Source organism: Nipponia nippon, unplaced genomic scaffold (assembly GCF_047370975.1).
Source record: "Nipponia nippon isolate SJK-2023a ecotype South Korea unplaced genomic scaffold, ASM4737097v1 scaffold_14, whole genome shotgun sequence".
Lineage (NCBI taxonomy): Eukaryota > Metazoa > Chordata > Aves > Pelecaniformes > Threskiornithidae > Nipponia > Nipponia nippon.
Genome location: NW_028262330.1, coordinates 5,859,941 through 5,876,814, shown reverse-complemented (window position 1 = coordinate 5,876,814; position 16,874 = coordinate 5,859,941). Strand labels below are relative to the sequence as shown.

Genomic DNA, 16,874 nt, shown 5'->3' with positions numbered 1-16,874 from the left:
AAAAACCGTGACGGGCCCCGCGCGCGGTTTCAAGGCGGCCCCCGGGGCGGGGGGGGGAGGGGGAACCGGGTGGAGGGGGGGGCGGTTTCTAGGCTCCCCCCCCCCCCCCTCGGGTGGACCCCGAGGCCCGGGAGCGGCGCGGGGGAGATCAAAGGCGGCGGAGAGAGGGGAACGGGCCGGAGTCACCCACCGGCTGCGCCGGGCTGCCGGCAGGTCTGGGGGGGTAAAGGGATGTGGGGGGTGTGCGATGGGGGGGGGCCGTGCAACGCTGGGGGGCTGTGTGTGCAATGGGGGGGGTGTGCAATGGGTGGTGTGTGCAATGGGGGGTGTCTGTGCAATGCTGGGGGGCTGTGTGTGCAATGGGGGGGTGTGCAATGCTGGGGGGGTGTGCAATGCTGGGGGTGTGCAATGGGGGGTGTGTGCAATGGGGGGTGTCTGTGCAGTGCTGGAGGGCTGTGTGTGCAATGGGGGTGTGCAATGCTGGAGGGCTGTGTGTGCAATGGAAAGGGGGTGTGCAATGCTGGGGGCTGTGTGTGCAATGGGGGGTGTCTGTGCAATGCGGGGGCTGTGTGTGCAATGGAAGGGGGTGTGTGCAATGCGTGGGGTTGTGTGTGCTGTGGGGGGTATGTGCAATGCTGGGGGGCCCGTGGAATGTGGAGGGGGTGCAGTGTTGGGGGGGGCCTTTCGGTGCAAAGTGTGTGGGGGTGCAATGTTGGAAGGGGGTGTGTGCAATGCTGCGGGGCCATGCGGTGCAAAGTGGGGGGGCTGTGCAAAGCTGGGGGGCTGTGCAAAGCTGGGGGGCCGTGCAATGGGGAGTGGGTGCGACGCTGGGGGGGGGGGGAGCAGTGCAATTATTAAGGGGCCGCGCGGTGCAGGGGTGCTGTGCAGGGCAAGGGGAGCCGGGGCCGGTGCTGGGAGCGGCAGCGTCTGCCGCTGCGGGTCCCCGTCAGGGCGCTGCAGGGTTTTTTTTTCTTTTTGGAAATAAAAGGACATAATTGATTGAAAATGCTCAAATAAATCCAAATAACTTGTAAAAGCTATTAGATTACAACGGAGCTATTCATTACGCCAGGACAACAATCGAGTTAGGAGGGTGAGCGGCCGGGGGACGCGGCACAGCCCGTGGGGACCCTCCGGCACCGCGGCCGCACCGTGACCCAGCACCACACGGACAGACCTACGCACACCAGGACGCACGGACACGGCAGACGGCCCAGTGCTCGCACACCCCCGGGGATGGGGCACAAGGACGGACTGCGGGGACAGCCGGCTGCACCGCGGGGCGCAGCCCTGGCGCACGCGCTAGCGCACGGGGACGTGCAGCTGCAGCAGGGAGCGATGCACAGGGACACACAGTCACACGGACAGAGGGACCCAGGATCTCACCGTGAGCACGGACCTCACGCGCACAGAGGCAACGCACGCCCAGCCTCCTCCACAGCCGCCGTGCAAAGGCCATGGTGCCGGCGGGCAGCGGCGCGGTGCAAGGCAGCGCTGCCGGGGTGAGCACCGCGGTGCTGCAGGCCCGTCGGCACAGCGGGGATTTCTCCTCCACCCGGGTGAGGAGCGGGGCGGGGGCCGGGCTGTGGGAGGGGGGACGTGCTGGGACCCTCCGGGGACAGACCCTCGCTGTCCTGCTGCCCCGGCACGCTCCCCGGCTGCATGCTGCCCCCCAAAAAGCTCTTTTTTTTTTTTCTTCCACAATTATTTTCCCAATGGTATTTCAAAGCAGCTGCCGGAGCAGAGCACCGTGGCCGGCATGGGCTGAGCTCTGTGGCCAGATCCAGGGCTCCCCTTCTCCCCGGGGAAACCCACCACATCCCGACCGGCTGGGGAGCATCCTCCCGTGGATGTGCACGGCAGCACCGAGCCACAGCCCGCGGTCACCCACACGCTCTGGGAAACGGGCTAAAACATCCCCATTGGATCTCTGTCCATCTGGGAAAGGCCGGGAAAGGGCTCCGGCCTGATAAATAACATTACGGATTAATTCAGCGCATGGAATCATTGCCAGACGGGAGCGTGCGATGTAAATCCCGGTGTTGGGGTAACGGTGTGCCGGGTGCCGGCAGCGCAGTGGGTTGGGGCCGGCGCATTGTTCGGCCACCGGTGGTCAGGGAAACAGTTTCTTGACTGAAAAAAAAAAAAAAAAAAGCAAAAGCAAAGACCAAAAAAAAAAAAAAAAGGCAGCTGTGAGGCTTTTCCATCCCCCAGTGAGCGCCGGGGGGGGGAGTGGGAAGGGGCTGGGAAACCCCCCTGGTGCTACATCGCTGGGTCCAGCGCGCAGACCCCCCCATGGGTGCACATCCCCCGTGGGCAGCTCTGCGCTGCGTGGGCTCCCCGAGCGAGGTTGATCAATGAAGCGCCCCCGGCTGGGTGCAATTAAAATCCAATTTAATGACAGCCCGCAGCCGCCTTTGTCCATGCCTGGGGTGGCCCCACTGGGACCGGAGACAAAGGGCGGCGGGAAGGGCCCGATCTGCGGAGCCCCGGGACGGGGCTCCGCGGATCGGGCCCTTCCCGCCACCCGTTGTCGGGACTGGACCGAGCTCTCCACCCGTGCGTGCTCCTGCAGAGCACCCTGAGCATGGAGGCACCCTTGGGTGGGCAAGAGAGGACCCCGAGGAAGGGCTGCGATGGCAGTCCTGGCACGGGGGGGCGGGGGGGTGTCTTCCTCTTGCCAAGGACATGTTTGGGGGTGCAGCGAGGAGGCTGCGACCTGGGCGCTGGCACCTCGACCTGGCAGGGTCCCCAGCTCCTTTCCCTGCCCGGCTGGAGCCACTCTCCAAGGAGCAGACATCTGCCCTGGATGTTTCGGTGCTTCATCCTCCTGGGAGCTGATGAACCCCCTTGGAAAGGTGATAAGGCTGCTGAGCAACCCCCTGCTCTCCCTGGGCACCCCCAGCACCGTCATGGTGGGACCCCCTGGCTGGTGGGACCCCGCTGCCGCCCCTGCATGGCCCATCCCGGGGCTCTGCGGCACGGCATGGCACGGCATGGCACAACGTCGGCAGCTCGGCCTCTTGGCGCTCGGGGCAGGCGGGTTTCCAGCTGGCCGCGGGTTTGCCGACGTGTTGCAAGGCTGTCTGCGACCAAGGGTCGCGTTTGCAGGCGCGGAGGGAAGAGGCAGCTCACTGCCGCCGTCACCTCCGCTCCCAGCCTGGGGATGTTGGCCCCGGGAGATCCAGGGAGGCTTCTGCGGATGGGGGGCGGTGGGGGGGGCACAGAGCCTCAGCTGCTCTGGGATCCCAAGGAAAAAGGAAGGAACTTAACTCCCATTAACTGTCCCATTGTATCGGCTGCGGTAATAATCAGGTTTGCTAATGCAATTGCTGCCGCGATGTGAAAATCCTACTGGAAAATGTATTAGAGCAATTATCCGCCTCACTCCGCAGCCGGGTGTAGCATTAATATTCAATTTTGATGTGGAAGTCCTATTATGTTAATGACTTTGGTGACAAAAGTCGTTAATGTAAGACTTTTCCTTTATGGCGCGGCATTAGCCGGGGTGAACACCACCGCGACACCGGTGCGCCTGGTGGGATCGAACGGTGCACGCCGTCAGGGCGGCAGGCCGGGGCCGCGGTGCCATGGGGGGAGCCGGGCCGGGCCCCCTCCCCTGGCTCCACAGGGGCCTTCACCTCTCAGGCTGAGCAGCCCCGTTCCCCAGAGCCCAGCGCTGCCTGGGCAGGGTACGGCCGGCGCAGGGGCCCAGGCGGGAGGGCTGGGCTAGGACACAGCAGCAGCGGGGGCACGGCGGCGGCGGGGTGTGCCGGGGCCCCGAGGAAGGCGCGGGGCGGATTAGCCGCGCTGCAGTGCATCCGGCAGCGGCACTCCCTCTGCCGCAGATGCCCTCCTTTGTTCTCTCCCCGAGCCAGGGGAGATGCGCCGGTGCTTCCCCGCCTGCCGGAGAGCGCGACGGTGCTGGCCCGGGGATTGCCGGCATCCCTGCCTCCTCCGGTGACACCGGGGCTGCCCCCCTGCCTGGCTGCCGCGGTGCTGCTGCCTGCAGTTTGGAGGCAGGCCTGGATGGACGGACAGACAGCTCCTCCTCGGGCTGTGCTGCTGGAGATGCGCGGGCAGCTGGCCCCGTAGCCGCAGGCTGGTGGCAGGGGGGACACGGGGAGGGGGATGAGAAGCGCAGCTGGAGCCCGGCAAACCCGGTGGCAGGGGCAGCACCCATCGATCTGGTCATCACCAGCCACTGCCACAGCTCCCAGACGGGAACGGCAGCACCACAGCCGGTGCGAGGCTGAGCCCGTGCCGTGGCAAACAGCAGCCTGCAGCGCTGGAAGGATTGGAACCGGGAGCCGGGAGCTGACCGTGATGGTAAAAACAACCGTGACCTTCGCCTTCCCAGCAAAGGGAAGCCATGCTCACCGCCAACAGCCCGGGAGTGACTTAACACACAGGCGTTGCCGTGAGCGCAGCCGGGCGGCCCTACGGCACGGGCAAGATGCCGGCCTGGCGCTGGGGCTGGTTGGGAAGTGGGAAATTTTTGGCGGCCGAGGAGGGGCCGGCGGTTCCCGGACACAACCCAGGCGTGGGCTGGGATTTCCAGGCGGCCCTTTCTGGGCCCCTCGGGAGGCTCCGGCCCGGCGCGGCCACCGCGGCAGCTCCCCGCGCCCCTGGGTGCGGCGGGTGCTCGGCACGGCCGGGTCCCAGCACCGCGCCCGAGACGGAGCCTGAAGGACCCGGCCGGGGCTGGAGCCGCTCCTCACCGGGGCACGGCGGGGTCCGCCGGTGCCAGCACACGGGGGCCGGCCTTGACGGTGCGTGGCCGGGCACGGCTCCGCGGGGCTGCTGGGGACACGGCTCCTCCCGGGGACCCCACCCGCGGGCAGCGGCCCCGGGCGGGCGGGGGGCTCGGTCTCCCCGGGAGAAGGGGGACGCCTCAGGGCGCAGGGAGCGCCGGGGCCGGGGCCGGGGCCGGGGCCGGGGCTCGACGCCTCCCGGGGCCGCCCGGTTCCCCCGGGGCCGGCGGGGGCGGCTCCGCGCGCACGTGGCCGGGCCGGGCCCAGACGCAGCCGCCCCGCCCCTCCCCTTCCCCCCGCGTGCCTATTGGCCCGCCCCTCCCCGTCCCGCGCTCCCATTGGCTCCGCCGCCCTCCACAAACAAAGGCCGGCGCCCGCGGGGGGCCCGGCGCGACGCTCTGATTGGCGGGACTGCGGCGAGGGGGCGTGACGAAAGGGGACGCGGATGGACGCGGGCAGGCCCCTCCCTCCCAGCCGCGCCCGATGCCTTATAAGGGGCGGGGCGGGGCGTGGCCATTCATGCGCGCACGGGAGAGGCAGGCCCGCGCGCGCGGGGCTCCGCCCACGCTCGCGGCGCGCGCTGCGGGTGGCGGGGCTCGGGCCCACGCTGCGGCGCGGGTGGGTGCGGGAGGACCGGCACGGCACGGTGCGGCTCGGTGCGTATGGTACGCGTGGGTGTGACGGTGCTGGGGCTCGCGTGGGTCGGGCGCGCGCCGTGGCCCGCGTGCTGGCGTGTCCCCTGCGTGTGCGCGGTCGCGTGTTGGCGCGTAGATCCCTGTGCATCCACCCCCGGGTGTATCCCCGGTGCCGCGGACCTGCGTGGCACCCGCACTCCCCTGCGTGCTTTGCACGAACACGCGTGTTGCGGCTGTGCCTTCCCGTGCACGCCCACGCGTGTGTTGTGCTGGGGGGGGGGGGGGGCGCTACCGGGTCCGGGTTCGGCCCGTGCAACCCCCCCCCCCCCCCCCCCCATCCCGGGGCTCTGCATTGCCCCAGCCCACGGGGGTCAGCAGCACCAGCTTCCCGCGCCCTGGGGACACCCACCCCCAAATCCTCCCCACGGCGCTGCGACATTGAGGTGACACGGGCGGGGTGAGGGGGGGGCACCGCAGCCTCTCGCCTCCCCCCGGGACGGTTTGCGCTGTTTAACCCACGCCGCTTCCCGCCGGATGAAGCGCATCCCTCGCCTCCGTTTTCCTAATAGTGACCATAAATTTATTTACCTTTCCCATCTGCCAGGTGCTCGCATGACACACGGCGGCTTCCAGCCTGCGCCCGAGATATGGAGTGAACTTTAGTCTCCGAGCAATTAAGGTGCCTGAAACTGCACTTCATTAATGGTTGTTATGCAATAAAACCGATAAAACTGCCCTTATTTGCAATATAAAAACGCAATTTGTTTTAATTTATGTTTTTAAATACTTGCCGGGTTGTTCCTGGGCTCTGCCAGGCATCCGTCATCGGGAGCGGAGAGGCCCTGGGCTGCTGGGCGGGGGGTGCTGGACCCCGGGGAGGGGGGGATGCTGGGTGCTGACCCTCGGGTGCACCCACCTGTGGGCTGTGCTATGGGTGGGCTCTGCCCTGGCAGCCTGGGAAGGGGGTTCCCCTTCCTCCAGGACCCTGCGCTGGGGTTCCCCACCCTGCCGTGCCCCTCGCCCCAGGGGAGGGAGGGCAGGGATGCCCCCGGGGGGCTCGTGATCCTGGGGGAGAGCTGCCCTGCACCATGGGTGGCTGATGCGAGCCCTGTGGCACAGAGCCCCCTGACCTGGAGCTGCTGCCGAGGTGAATTCTTGCAGAGACAAACACCGGCTGTGAGCCAGGAAGGGATGGCGGGGCAGGGGTGGGAGCTCCCGTGCCTGCATCCCACCGGGCAGAGATGAACTGGGATGTTTTCCCGAGACGACATCACCTGTGAGAATTGCAAATCTGCCTCTGCGTGGCTCTGCTCAGCGCGGCGCATGTGTGCAAGCATACATGTGTGCACACGTGTGCATACGGGCACATGTGTGCACATGTGTGGAGGTGCGTGCTCCCCTGCGGAGCAGTGTCAGACAAAGCAGCGGCCCCCCCAGCTGCTGCCGGACCCCCCGGGGGGGGGGGGTTTGCATTTTCATAAAACAGCACAGGATCCCCAGCTGGCCCTAAGCCACCTTTTCTAATTACAGTAATTGCGGCCCCGGCAGCCCTCCGGGGCTGTTTATTCTCCATGGCTCCAAATCCGGGCAGGAGGAATCTGGGCCATCGGGCAGGACTGGGAAGGGCTCTGAGCCGTCAGGGCTTCCCAGCAGCTCCTGTGGCAGCCGGCTCCGCTCCTCTCTCTCGTGCAACAAAACAAACAGGGCCTTGCTTTGCCCTTTGCCAGCTCCCAGGAGCCAGCCAGAGCTGCGGTGTGCCGTGCCGGCTGAGCGGAGCTGGGGTCCCCAGTGCAGCCCCACTGTCCCTGTCCCCATCCCAGTGGCACCCCCTCGCCCTGGTCCTGCCGCTTGTGCCGGTGGCTGGCCGTGCTCCGGGGGATGCGGGGGGCTTCGGTGCTTTCTGGGGAATTTTATGAGGTTTTGCGGTGGGGAAATGGCCCTGGTGCTGCTGGGGAGGGTCTGGCTGCAGCCAGGACCCTGACAGATGGATGGACAGAGACCCCAGCTCACGCTGGAGGCAGGATTTAGCCCTGGGCTGTTAGGAACGGCGGAGGAGCTGAAGGCACCTGAGGAGCTGGAGAGAACCGTGGTCCCTTGGGACAGGCATGGACAAGCCCCAGGAGCATCGGAGCAGGAGGAGGGGATGGTGCTGGGTGGGAGCTGCCCTTCCCGCGGCTGCTGGAAGGGGATAAATAAATAAAATAACCCGAGGAGGAAGCAGCAGCAAGCATGCGGCCGCTGCCGCAATATTGGGCGGTTATTGCGAGCAATAAATATATTTGCTGACTCGCAGGGAGCTCCCCCCAGTGCCACGGACAGCTCTGCTTTCCTTTATTTTGGTCCTTATTTGTCTAATTATTTCATCCTGTTCCCAGCCCATCCCCTTTCCCGTTCACTGAGCAGCGGCGCATGGAGCCCCTGTTGATTTGGGGGGATGGAGGTGGGTTGGCCGGGGTGGGGGCCCTGTCCTCCCCCCGACGAGGTGCACGGTGATGCCGGTGAGGGGGAGCGATGGGGGCTCGCCCCGGCTGAGCCTGGCACCATGGGGAGGATTAGGGCTCCCCAGGACCCTGCATGCCACCAGGCTCCCGGCACCCAGCTCCCGGCGGGAGGGGGGCAGGATGGAGACCACCCGGCACGGGCAGGGGCTGCAGGCAGCACCAGCCCTGGGTTTGCCCTGGGAAGGGGTAGCTGCCTGTCCCTGCCCGCGGTGCCGTGGCGAGCGGTGGCCAGCCCGCAGCGTGGGGCCGCGTGTGATCCATTTATTCGGTAGCCGGGAGCTGATGGGTTGCAGGCGACCAGCCGCAGGTGGTTTGGATTGCAGCGGGGCTGGGGACATGGCGATTGGAAACACATTGTCCTGGCAGCACCGTCCGGCACCGTGCTGGAGCCAGGCAGCGCCCAAGCTGCCCCCAGCCCGTCCCAGTGACCCACACCAGTGGCTCCGCTCGTGCCGGTGACCCCGTGTCGGTGCCTGCCATGCCGGCGAGCACCGAGGCAGAGGAGCTGGGGCTGCCATGCCCCCCGCCACACCGCACCGTGCCCCTGAGCTGATGCTCACTCCCCCACGCTGGTGACAGGGTCGGGGTCCGCAGGGGTGGCGGAGCGGGGGCTGCTCCCCTGGAAGCCCCGTCCCGCAGCGCGGTGGCTCGCGACCCGCCGGCTCTCGGTGCTTGCCGGGGCTCCTGGCTGCCGGCGGCTGCTCGGCACGCGGAGAAGCCACCTGAGCCCTTTTTTCTGCCAGTGCTGAGTTAGGGGCCGTGTAACACTAATTGGATAAACATGATTTCCCCTCTAACTCACTGCAGATGTCTCCTCCGCGCGGGAGCAAGGTGCTCTCCCTTCCCTTCCCCGCCTGCACGCGCGGGTGTTGGCACAGACGTGCGGGTGTGCGTGTGCATTTGCATGCGTGTGTGAGGTGAGTGCGTGTTCGCACCCCACGGCGTGCTGGCCCCCCTCGCAGGGATGGCCCTGTGCCAGGGCTGGGGCCATGGCAGCTTTTGGGGGGGATGCGTGGGCCTCGCCGCGTGGTCTTGGGGGCACAGGGGAATCCCCACGGCACACAGGGGGTCCCCTCCCCTGCAGCCCCCCGTCCCCTGCCTGGGTACCACGTCCCACGTCGGGGTACCACGTCCCATGTCCAGGTACCACATCCCACACCCGGGTGCTGCAGGACACTACCGGGACTCCCCCAGACCGGGGCAGCAACAGCCCTGAGGGGACCCCCCCGTCTCACTCCAGGGACACGGGCATGGCCCCGGCGCAGGATGCAGGGAAACGCAGCCGCCACCGCCGCTACCGGCCCCTGAGCCCGCGTGGCACCTGGAGGAAATTAGGCAGACACGTTCACCTCCCTGCAAACCTTTTGTAGAGCAAATTCCTGTGGTTACCCATTGCAATTGCTGCAAATTATACAAGCACCGTGTGTTTCGTTCCAACGTCAGCGTGCAGTTGGCGTGTGCCGTCCCGACCTGCCGCGTTGCCGTGTTGCGTGGCCCCGGGGGAGCCGTCCGGAGCCCCCTGTGCCCTGCCTTTGATTTTCTTCCTTTTTTTTGCTTTCTCCCGCTCAGAGGATGCAGAGCAAGCGGGCGGGCAGGGCTGGGGGGAGATGCCCGCGGCGGGCAGGGAGCCCCCGGACGCTGGGTGAGCGGCCACTGTGGCTGCATGGGTGCCTGATGGAGGTTGGCACCCGTGGCGTGCGGCCACGGCACGGGGCTCCGGGTGCAGCACCCACAGCTGGTTATCTGCTCACCACAAGGCCCCTGGGCAGAGAAACCTTGGGGTGCTCGGACCCCCCCGAGAACAGGCTGCTGGGGGGACCCCGCTGCGGACAGACAGACCCATGGCCACGCTGGCGTTGGGGACCACTCTGGTCAGGATGGGACCAGACCTGCTGCCCGCGTTGCGTGTGCACAGCTGGATGCATGTCCAGATGTGTGCCCAGGGCTCTGCACACCTGGGCAACAACCCACTGCTGTCAAGCTGCTGATCCTGTGGGATGCATGTGCACGTGTGTGCGTGTGTGCATGCATGTGCACGTGTGCATGCACGCGTGCATGGGCATGCACCTGTGTGTACGTGCGTGTGTGCATGTGTATTCATTTCCATGCATGCATGTGCATGCGTCTGCATGTATGTGCATGTGTGCATGTGCGTGCGTGCGCGTGCATGTGCGTGCATGCAATGTGCATGCCTTTGCATTCATGCAGATGCACGGGTGGGCATGCATGTGCATGCCTCTGCGTGCATGCATCTGCATGTATGTGCACGTGCATGCGTGTGTGCGCGTGTGTGCACGTGTGTGCACGCCTGCCCGTGTGTGTGCCCGGGCCTGGGCCCCCCCAGTCAGGGGGACACCCCGGTTTCACTCCCGCTCCAGCTCCCCCAGGAGCAGCGGGCACGGTCATCCACGGCGGCAGGAGCAGCCCCGCTCGGCGCCGCTCTGCCCCTCACGCATCTCGTTGCCCGGCCCCATGACTTCCCGGAAGCGCCAGCGGAGCAGCGGAACCCGGAAGTGCCGCTGTGGCCGGTGCCGGGGTCGGGATCGGCGGCGGGGGCGGCTCGGGGCGGGTCCGGTCCCGCCATGGCGGGCACGGGCGGCTGAGGAGTCAGCCCGGGGTGAGGGCGGCGGGCTGCGAACCGGGCCCCCCGCCGTGGGGACTCCCCCGCCGCGGGGACGCCCCCGCCGCGGGCCATGGCGGCGGCGGCAGCGGCGGGCTCCAACTGGGGCCTGATCATGAACGTGGTGAACAGCATCGTGGGGGTGAGCGTCCTTACCGTCCCCTTCTGCTTCCGGCAGGTGAGCGCTCCCCCGGCCCCCGGGCCGCCCTCCCGCCGCCCGTTCCCCCGCGTCCCCGGTGCTGGGGACGCTTCTCCCGGGGCGGCGGGGCCGGCCGAGGCTCCGGGCTCGGGTACCCGCGGGTCTCACCGAACCGGGCGGGCGGGTAGGGGGGGGTCCTGCCGGTGTCCCCGTGGCGCTGGGGCCGGTGAGAGGCACCGGGAGGGTCAGGGGAGGCGCCGGGACCCGTCGGTGGTTCCCCCCCGCCCCGGTGCGGGGCCGTGCTCTGTCAGCCCGGAGCCCCGGCAGGCTCCTGGGCGCGGTGTCCGCCCGAAGACGCGGCTGCCTGGCTTCGGGCGAGGGGCAGGGGAGGGCGGTCGGAGGCCACGTCCGCACGTTTGGCCCTGGTCCTGGTTCAGAGGGTGGTTTGGGGTTTTGGGGTGGTTGGTAGGGGACGGTCAGCGAAGGACGCGGTAAAGATGGAGATCAGACGTCTCTTGTACCAAACTACACGTTTTTCTTTGTTGTGAGGTCTCTGAGTATTCATTTCTGCCTGCCTTGTGAGTAGAAAGGAAAAAAATTGAATAATTTATCCTTATAATAAACACACGTCGGCTCGGAGGCATTTGCAAGGCAGCTGTCGAGCCCTCGTGCCGAGCTGTGCAGGAGCCGCCGCCATCCCCAGATTTAAACGCAGCAGAAAAAGGGGCAGCTGGGATTGAGATCTGGCATCACTCGTGCCTGTTTAAAATCACCTGCTTAAAAAGCGTTCGGTGATTAACATCCCCCGCTGCAGACACGTGAACCAGCAAGGCAGGACAGCGCTGATAGCGAACTTGGTAATTAGTTTACGCTATCAAATAGTTCTTATTTAATAAGTTTACAACAGAGTTTGTACCTTGGGATCAGGAGTGGTCTTTCTTTGCTCTACGTGAACCTGCGGAGAGCGCTGGGGGGTGAACGAGGGGAGCTGTGGAAGTTCTGCTCCACCAATGGCTCCCAGTTCACTCTTCGGTGCTGAAACTGGTGCAGCTGGAAGCTGTGGGAAAGAGGTGGCTGCTCCGTGCTGTCCTGGGGCTGCAGGGAGAGTAAAATTGAGCTCATACGTCACGTTTCTCCTGGTTGCTCTGAAGCTGAGGGAGCTCCCTTAACAGGCAAAAGCGTGGCTGGAAATATGCGAGGGAGCCTGAAGGTGATAAGGGAGGGCAATAAGGCTGTGCGGAATGACTGACTTTCCATCTCGCGCTTGTCTCTTCTCCCCCTTCTTTTCCCGTTTCAGTGCGGCATTGTCCTGGGAGCTCTGCTGCTGATTTTCTGTTCTTGGATGACTCATCAATCCTGCATGTTCCTGGTGAAATCGGCCAATCTCAGCAAGCGCAGGACCTACCCCGGTCTCGGTGAGAATTTTCAGCTCTAGGGCTTGGAGCTTTTTTTAACTGCAGTTTTACTTTGACCTCTTAATTTACAACTTCCATACTGATATTGTTGGAATAGCAAATGGTTTCTTGATGTAGTTTTCAATTTGCGTTGTTTTCCTCTGTCAGTCTCTCCCCGCTGCCCCATGTCCCCAGGGGAATGCGAGGGTTTAATTCTGCTCCTGACAGTGAAGTTAATAGGCGCAGAATTGTTTTGACTCTGCGGGGCGGGGGAGGAGATGCAGCGCTGACTGATCAAAACCCAAGTTTTTCGGGAGCTGGCGTAGCGGGTGTCTGGTGTAAATTATTGGTCTCGGCACGAAAGCCGCGAGCTTCCCCACCCAGTGTGCTGCCGAGGACATCGGGTTCTGCCAGCGGAGAGCCTGGCATGGAGCTCGGGCTGCCTGGATCCGAGCTGTGTGCGCGTTTATGGCAGAGCAGAGAGGAAACAGCGCGCAAGGTTCCAAGCAGCCAAGAAAATAAAAACATCTGCAAGATTCATGTGTGGGTTTTTGGCAGAGCCTGCCAGCCCTCTTCCTCGGAGCTCGTCGCCTCTACGCTGGCGCCAGGGTTGGCCTCTGCTTGTGACCTCTCTTCTGCTTCTGACCCACTTGGGGGGCAGGAGGAGGTGGTCGGGTTCCAGTCCTCTCTGTTGGCATGTGAAATGATGGGAAAAGTCATCTTTTACTCCATTTCCCTTATTTCTTTGGGGGAGGAGAGAGTTGGCTGGCATTGCCGTTGGTAAAAGAGCTAAAGAAACGCGTGGCTCGCTTGCTGACCATGTTGTTGACAGATGGGTTTCCTCCATCCTCGGAGTGCCCAAGATGCTGCTGCTGGGCTGCGCGTCTTGGCTTCTACCAAGTTATATACACTAGAAACGGAAAAGGTGAAGTTCTGCGATCTCGGAGGTTGTGCCTGTGATGCTGGAGGGAAGGGGGAGCCCCCAGGTAGCGTCTGACTCATTCCCGCCGCTCCCAGCCCATCTGCCCGGGTTGTCTCTCCCTGTCCCCTTACAACACGTCTTTGTGTGCCGCTTCCCTGAAGTACAGAGAGTCCTCTCCACCTTGGAGCGTCTCCCGGGAAAAAGGGATCCTCTGCACTTTGTGAAGCCAAGGGGCTCGAATACACAGAGGGCCAGTAATGCTTCTAAACTTCCTGGCATGCCAACGCTGGCGCTGAAAGAAATGCCTCTGCCCTGGGAGAGGTGCCACCGGGAGGGACGGCCCGGAGAGGAAAGGCAGCGCTCCTATAATGCATCCTAATGCATCAAGGTTGAGCAGCTCCACACAGACAGCCTTTGTCACCGTGGGCTTGTGCCCTGGTACATCTGCGAGAGATCCTGGCAGCCCCTGCAGCTGATTCTGTGGGAGGCTTTGGCAGTGCTGAAAGATGTAAGAAAGTTTTGCAAATTAACTTCAGTCAGCCAGTCCCTTCCGGAGGAACATTGAGAGCAATCGTTACAGCTACAAAAGAGCCAGGGTCGTAACAGGCTGATATCTAGCCCAGGCATCTTCGCTCGGCAACACACTATGCCTGAATGGATTGGGTATTAAAAATATTTCGCTCTTCACCGCTGTTCTCCTGCACTGCGTGGAAGGGAAGGGCCTCAGGCAGATGTGTGGACAAGAAAGGAAGCGGGATGCAGTTCCCAGACAGACTTTAACCGGGAGATGAGTTAACGCCTCCCCCTACAGCTGCTGAAAGCAGCCTGGTTCTTTGCAGACTACCTGTGCTGGGCACGCTGCACCCCTGGGAGGCAGCTCCGCTCCGCTCCCTGCAGAGAAAAGTGCTGAAACACGGGTTGCCCATTCTGGTAACCACACCTGGTTTAAAAGGGCTTCCATAATTACTGAGCAGATTCAGCTCTGCCCAGCTCGTTAGGCATCTAGAGATCCCATTCTGAAGATGCTCGACTGTACAATTTATTTTACAGTCATCATCTCCTTCCTCCTTGAGAAGATAAAGGATGCAATTTTTCCAGTGTCCCCAGATGGGGACATCTGGCATAATGTTTGAAGGCTGGTTCTCATTAGAACATCACTTCAGAACAGCCGAGGAGACTGACTGTTTCTCAGCATCTCTGGCCTAGGCTATCACCGGCAGCTGTAGCTGTTCTCCGGAGGCACCTACCTTTCTGTGCGATGTGAAAAAGGAGCTCGCGGGAGCAGCGCAGCAGCAGCAGCAGCTGCCCTTCTGGAGCTCGGCTCATTAATGACCCGGTCTCCAGGAGGGATGTCTTCCTCCTGCTGGTTCCTCTCTCCCTCATCCCTGGCCCTTTGGCTGTGTGACTGAACCCCCCCAAGGGCTGTTGCCTTTTCCCCTTATTGTCGCGAGTTCCCAGACGAGGTGAGAGCTGGAGGCCGAAGCGGTGCGGCCGCTCTTCGCGCTTGGGCAGCACGCCTGGTGGTGGCTGTTCCACCCGGTCTGTCACCGAGCCATCCGCTATTTTCGGTGCTACCCCACATAACAGCTCTGGTTTATTTTTCTGCTGCGGGTCTCCTGCCATGCTTTTTTCTCATTCTGTGGGAGAACATATTGTTTCCTTAATTTTTAGCTCAAGCAGAGTCCAAAGAAATCGGAGTTTGTAAGTTAATATTTAAAATAGCAGAAGATGCTTCCAGAAGCGGATAAAGTTTGTTTTCTGGCAGCCTCCAGGAATGTGCGCTGTACCTTGAGAGAAGACAAAGGGAAGTCCAGGGTGGTGGTTTTCATGTTGGACCTCTGCATTTAAAGACTGACAGAATCGGGCAATGTGGTCTGTGCTTGGAACCGGAGGTCTCAATTCCCATTCTACCCAGTAAGATCTAAAAATACAAGTGGAGTTTTCTTGGCATTTTCTTTTTAAGAAAAAACACAATGATTTAAAGGCTACTGATCATTTTCTGCTACAAGCTACAACCCAAGTATGGGAGGGGGAAAAAAAAAAAAAGAGTCTCTTGGCAGGAGCCCTTTGGTGTGGGTTGTGAGTACTGGGTATTCTGGGTATGGGATTGAACGTTCTGGGCACCATCTCAGATATCCCATCCAGCAACGTCAGGCGGTTCAGTTACAGTGGGAAGATAAAAATAAAAATGAGAGTTTGATTGAAATTTTGCACTGCAGTAACTTTTTGCCACACAGCATCTTTTACATGCATAATTTCTCTTCCGCACTGACTTTCTTCTAATGGTTGCCATGTGTGACTGCTACTTCACACCACTTTTTTTTTTTTAATAGAAAAAAAAAAAACAACCCTGCTTTCTATCTTTTCCTCATCTTTGTTCCTATCTTATGTGGTTTTCAGTTTGCGGAGGGCATGTCTGAAAAAGAAAGTGGGAGGGCGGGCAAGGGAAACAGCCCCAAAACACAACACTGGTGGGTTCCTGCTGCTCTGCCCTTTGTCACTGTTGTTGTTTAACGTTGAACTCACGCGTGTGCCATGTTCTGGACCTTTCTTTGACTAACTATAACTTTTTTTTTCCTTTTATGCCAGCATTTCATGCCTATGGAAAAGCAGGAAAAATGTTGGTGGAAACAAGGTAATTTGCTACTTATTTAAAGTTTGAATAGTTTGGTTTTCTTTAATGAAAAATACTGCTCTGTAGCTTCTTGTGGCCTTGCTGTGCTCTCATTTCTTACCCTCCTGCTTTCTCTGGTCCCAGAAGTCTCCCTTGCCACCTAGGATTTGCACAAGAGCGTAAGTGAAATCCCCTAAGCACAGCTTGCAGGTGTCGCCTTCAGCATGTCCCACCCGTTCCTGACTGGAGACAGGAGCGCTTTCCAGATAGCGGGAGCACAGAAGTCAGGGAATGAACTCACCTCCCGCTCTGCTGCGTGTGCTATGAAATCATGGGCACGTCACTCATGGATGTTTTCCAGGGGTGAAATCCCTGCCAAGATTGCCGTGAGTTAGTGGGAGGGAGAGTGTTCAGTACCTCTGATCCACCCTTTAGCTGCTCTGGTCCTGCCCGCTCCTCACAGCGGGCGCTGCTTTTCCTCTGCGAGATGCCTTGTGGGGGAAATCCTGTCTCCATTTCAGGACAGACTCCGGTTCCTCAGATGACCCCCGTCCAAGTAGAAGCTCGCCCGCAGGTCTCGTTCAGCAGTTGTGATGGGCGAGGGGATGTCGTTACACCACTGCTTTTTTCCATCAGAGATTCTTTGGTGGAGGCACTTGAGCCCAGGCCAGTCAGTGGTGCTGGCTCCTTCCCTCTTCCCAGCTGCAAACTGCTGCAGAACACTAAAAATACACAGAATATTTCTCAGATGTTACTTGTCCGTGCAAGCAATTGCTGTAATTGCCACAGGGATGTTATATAATGGGAACTGGGAGGGAAAGTGGTCCATGCAATCCTGAATGGGAGGAGAAGCAGTTCATAAGACAATCTTTTAATTAAAGCGTGGTCCGTTTTGTGGAAAGAAGTTTGAGAGCTGATTTGGTATCGAGACTTTCATGGTAGGCTCCTGCTGCAGGGCGTGGGGCTGAGAGAACCTCTTACTGATTCTTTTAAACGTTTTTCCGAGAAATAAAGGAGTTCTTGCCATCTCCAAGGTTTGTTTTTTCTGTGGCTCCAAGCAGCAGTTAAACCCATGTGCGGGTTGTTACCAGAACAGCATCTCTAGCCAAGCTGTTAGGTACAAACGCGAGGTGGATGGAGGTTCTCTGGTTTTTATTTTACTGGGGTTGAATGCAGAGCTGGTGGCCTGCCCTTCGCAAGCCTGAGGATAAAAGCGTGGTCCTCCCCTCTAGCACCAGTAGCGATGCCCAGCCTGCTCATACAGCTGTGGGAGCAAGCTCACAGCCCACTGGATC

General features: G+C 61.7%; 1 protein-coding gene and 1 long non-coding RNA gene across 3 annotated transcripts in view; both read left to right on the top strand.

Annotated features, from left to right (window-relative positions):
* Positions 1 to 104: 104 nt before the first annotated feature.
* Positions 105 to 1,990, top strand: LOC148056430 (uncharacterized). Its single transcript, XR_015703249.1, has 2 exons — positions 105 to 213; positions 1,073 to 1,990. It is a non-coding gene; the product is annotated as an uncharacterized LOC148056430 (long non-coding RNA).
* An 8,406-nt stretch (positions 1,991 to 10,396) lies between these two features.
* Positions 10,397 to 16,874, top strand: part of SLC38A10 (solute carrier family 38 member 10) — a 39,018-nt gene continuing 32,540 nt past the window's right edge. For both annotated transcript variants that reach the window (XM_087750940.1, XM_087750939.1), the window contains exons 1-3: positions 10,397 to 10,688; positions 11,947 to 12,064; positions 15,555 to 15,600. In XM_087750940.1, the coding sequence (XP_087607066.1) occupies positions 10,584 to 10,688; positions 11,947 to 12,064; positions 15,555 to 15,600 (269 nt within the window). In that variant the 5' untranslated portion in view covers positions 10,397 to 10,583. The remainder of the gene's footprint in view (positions 10,689 to 11,946; positions 12,065 to 15,554; positions 15,601 to 16,874) is intronic.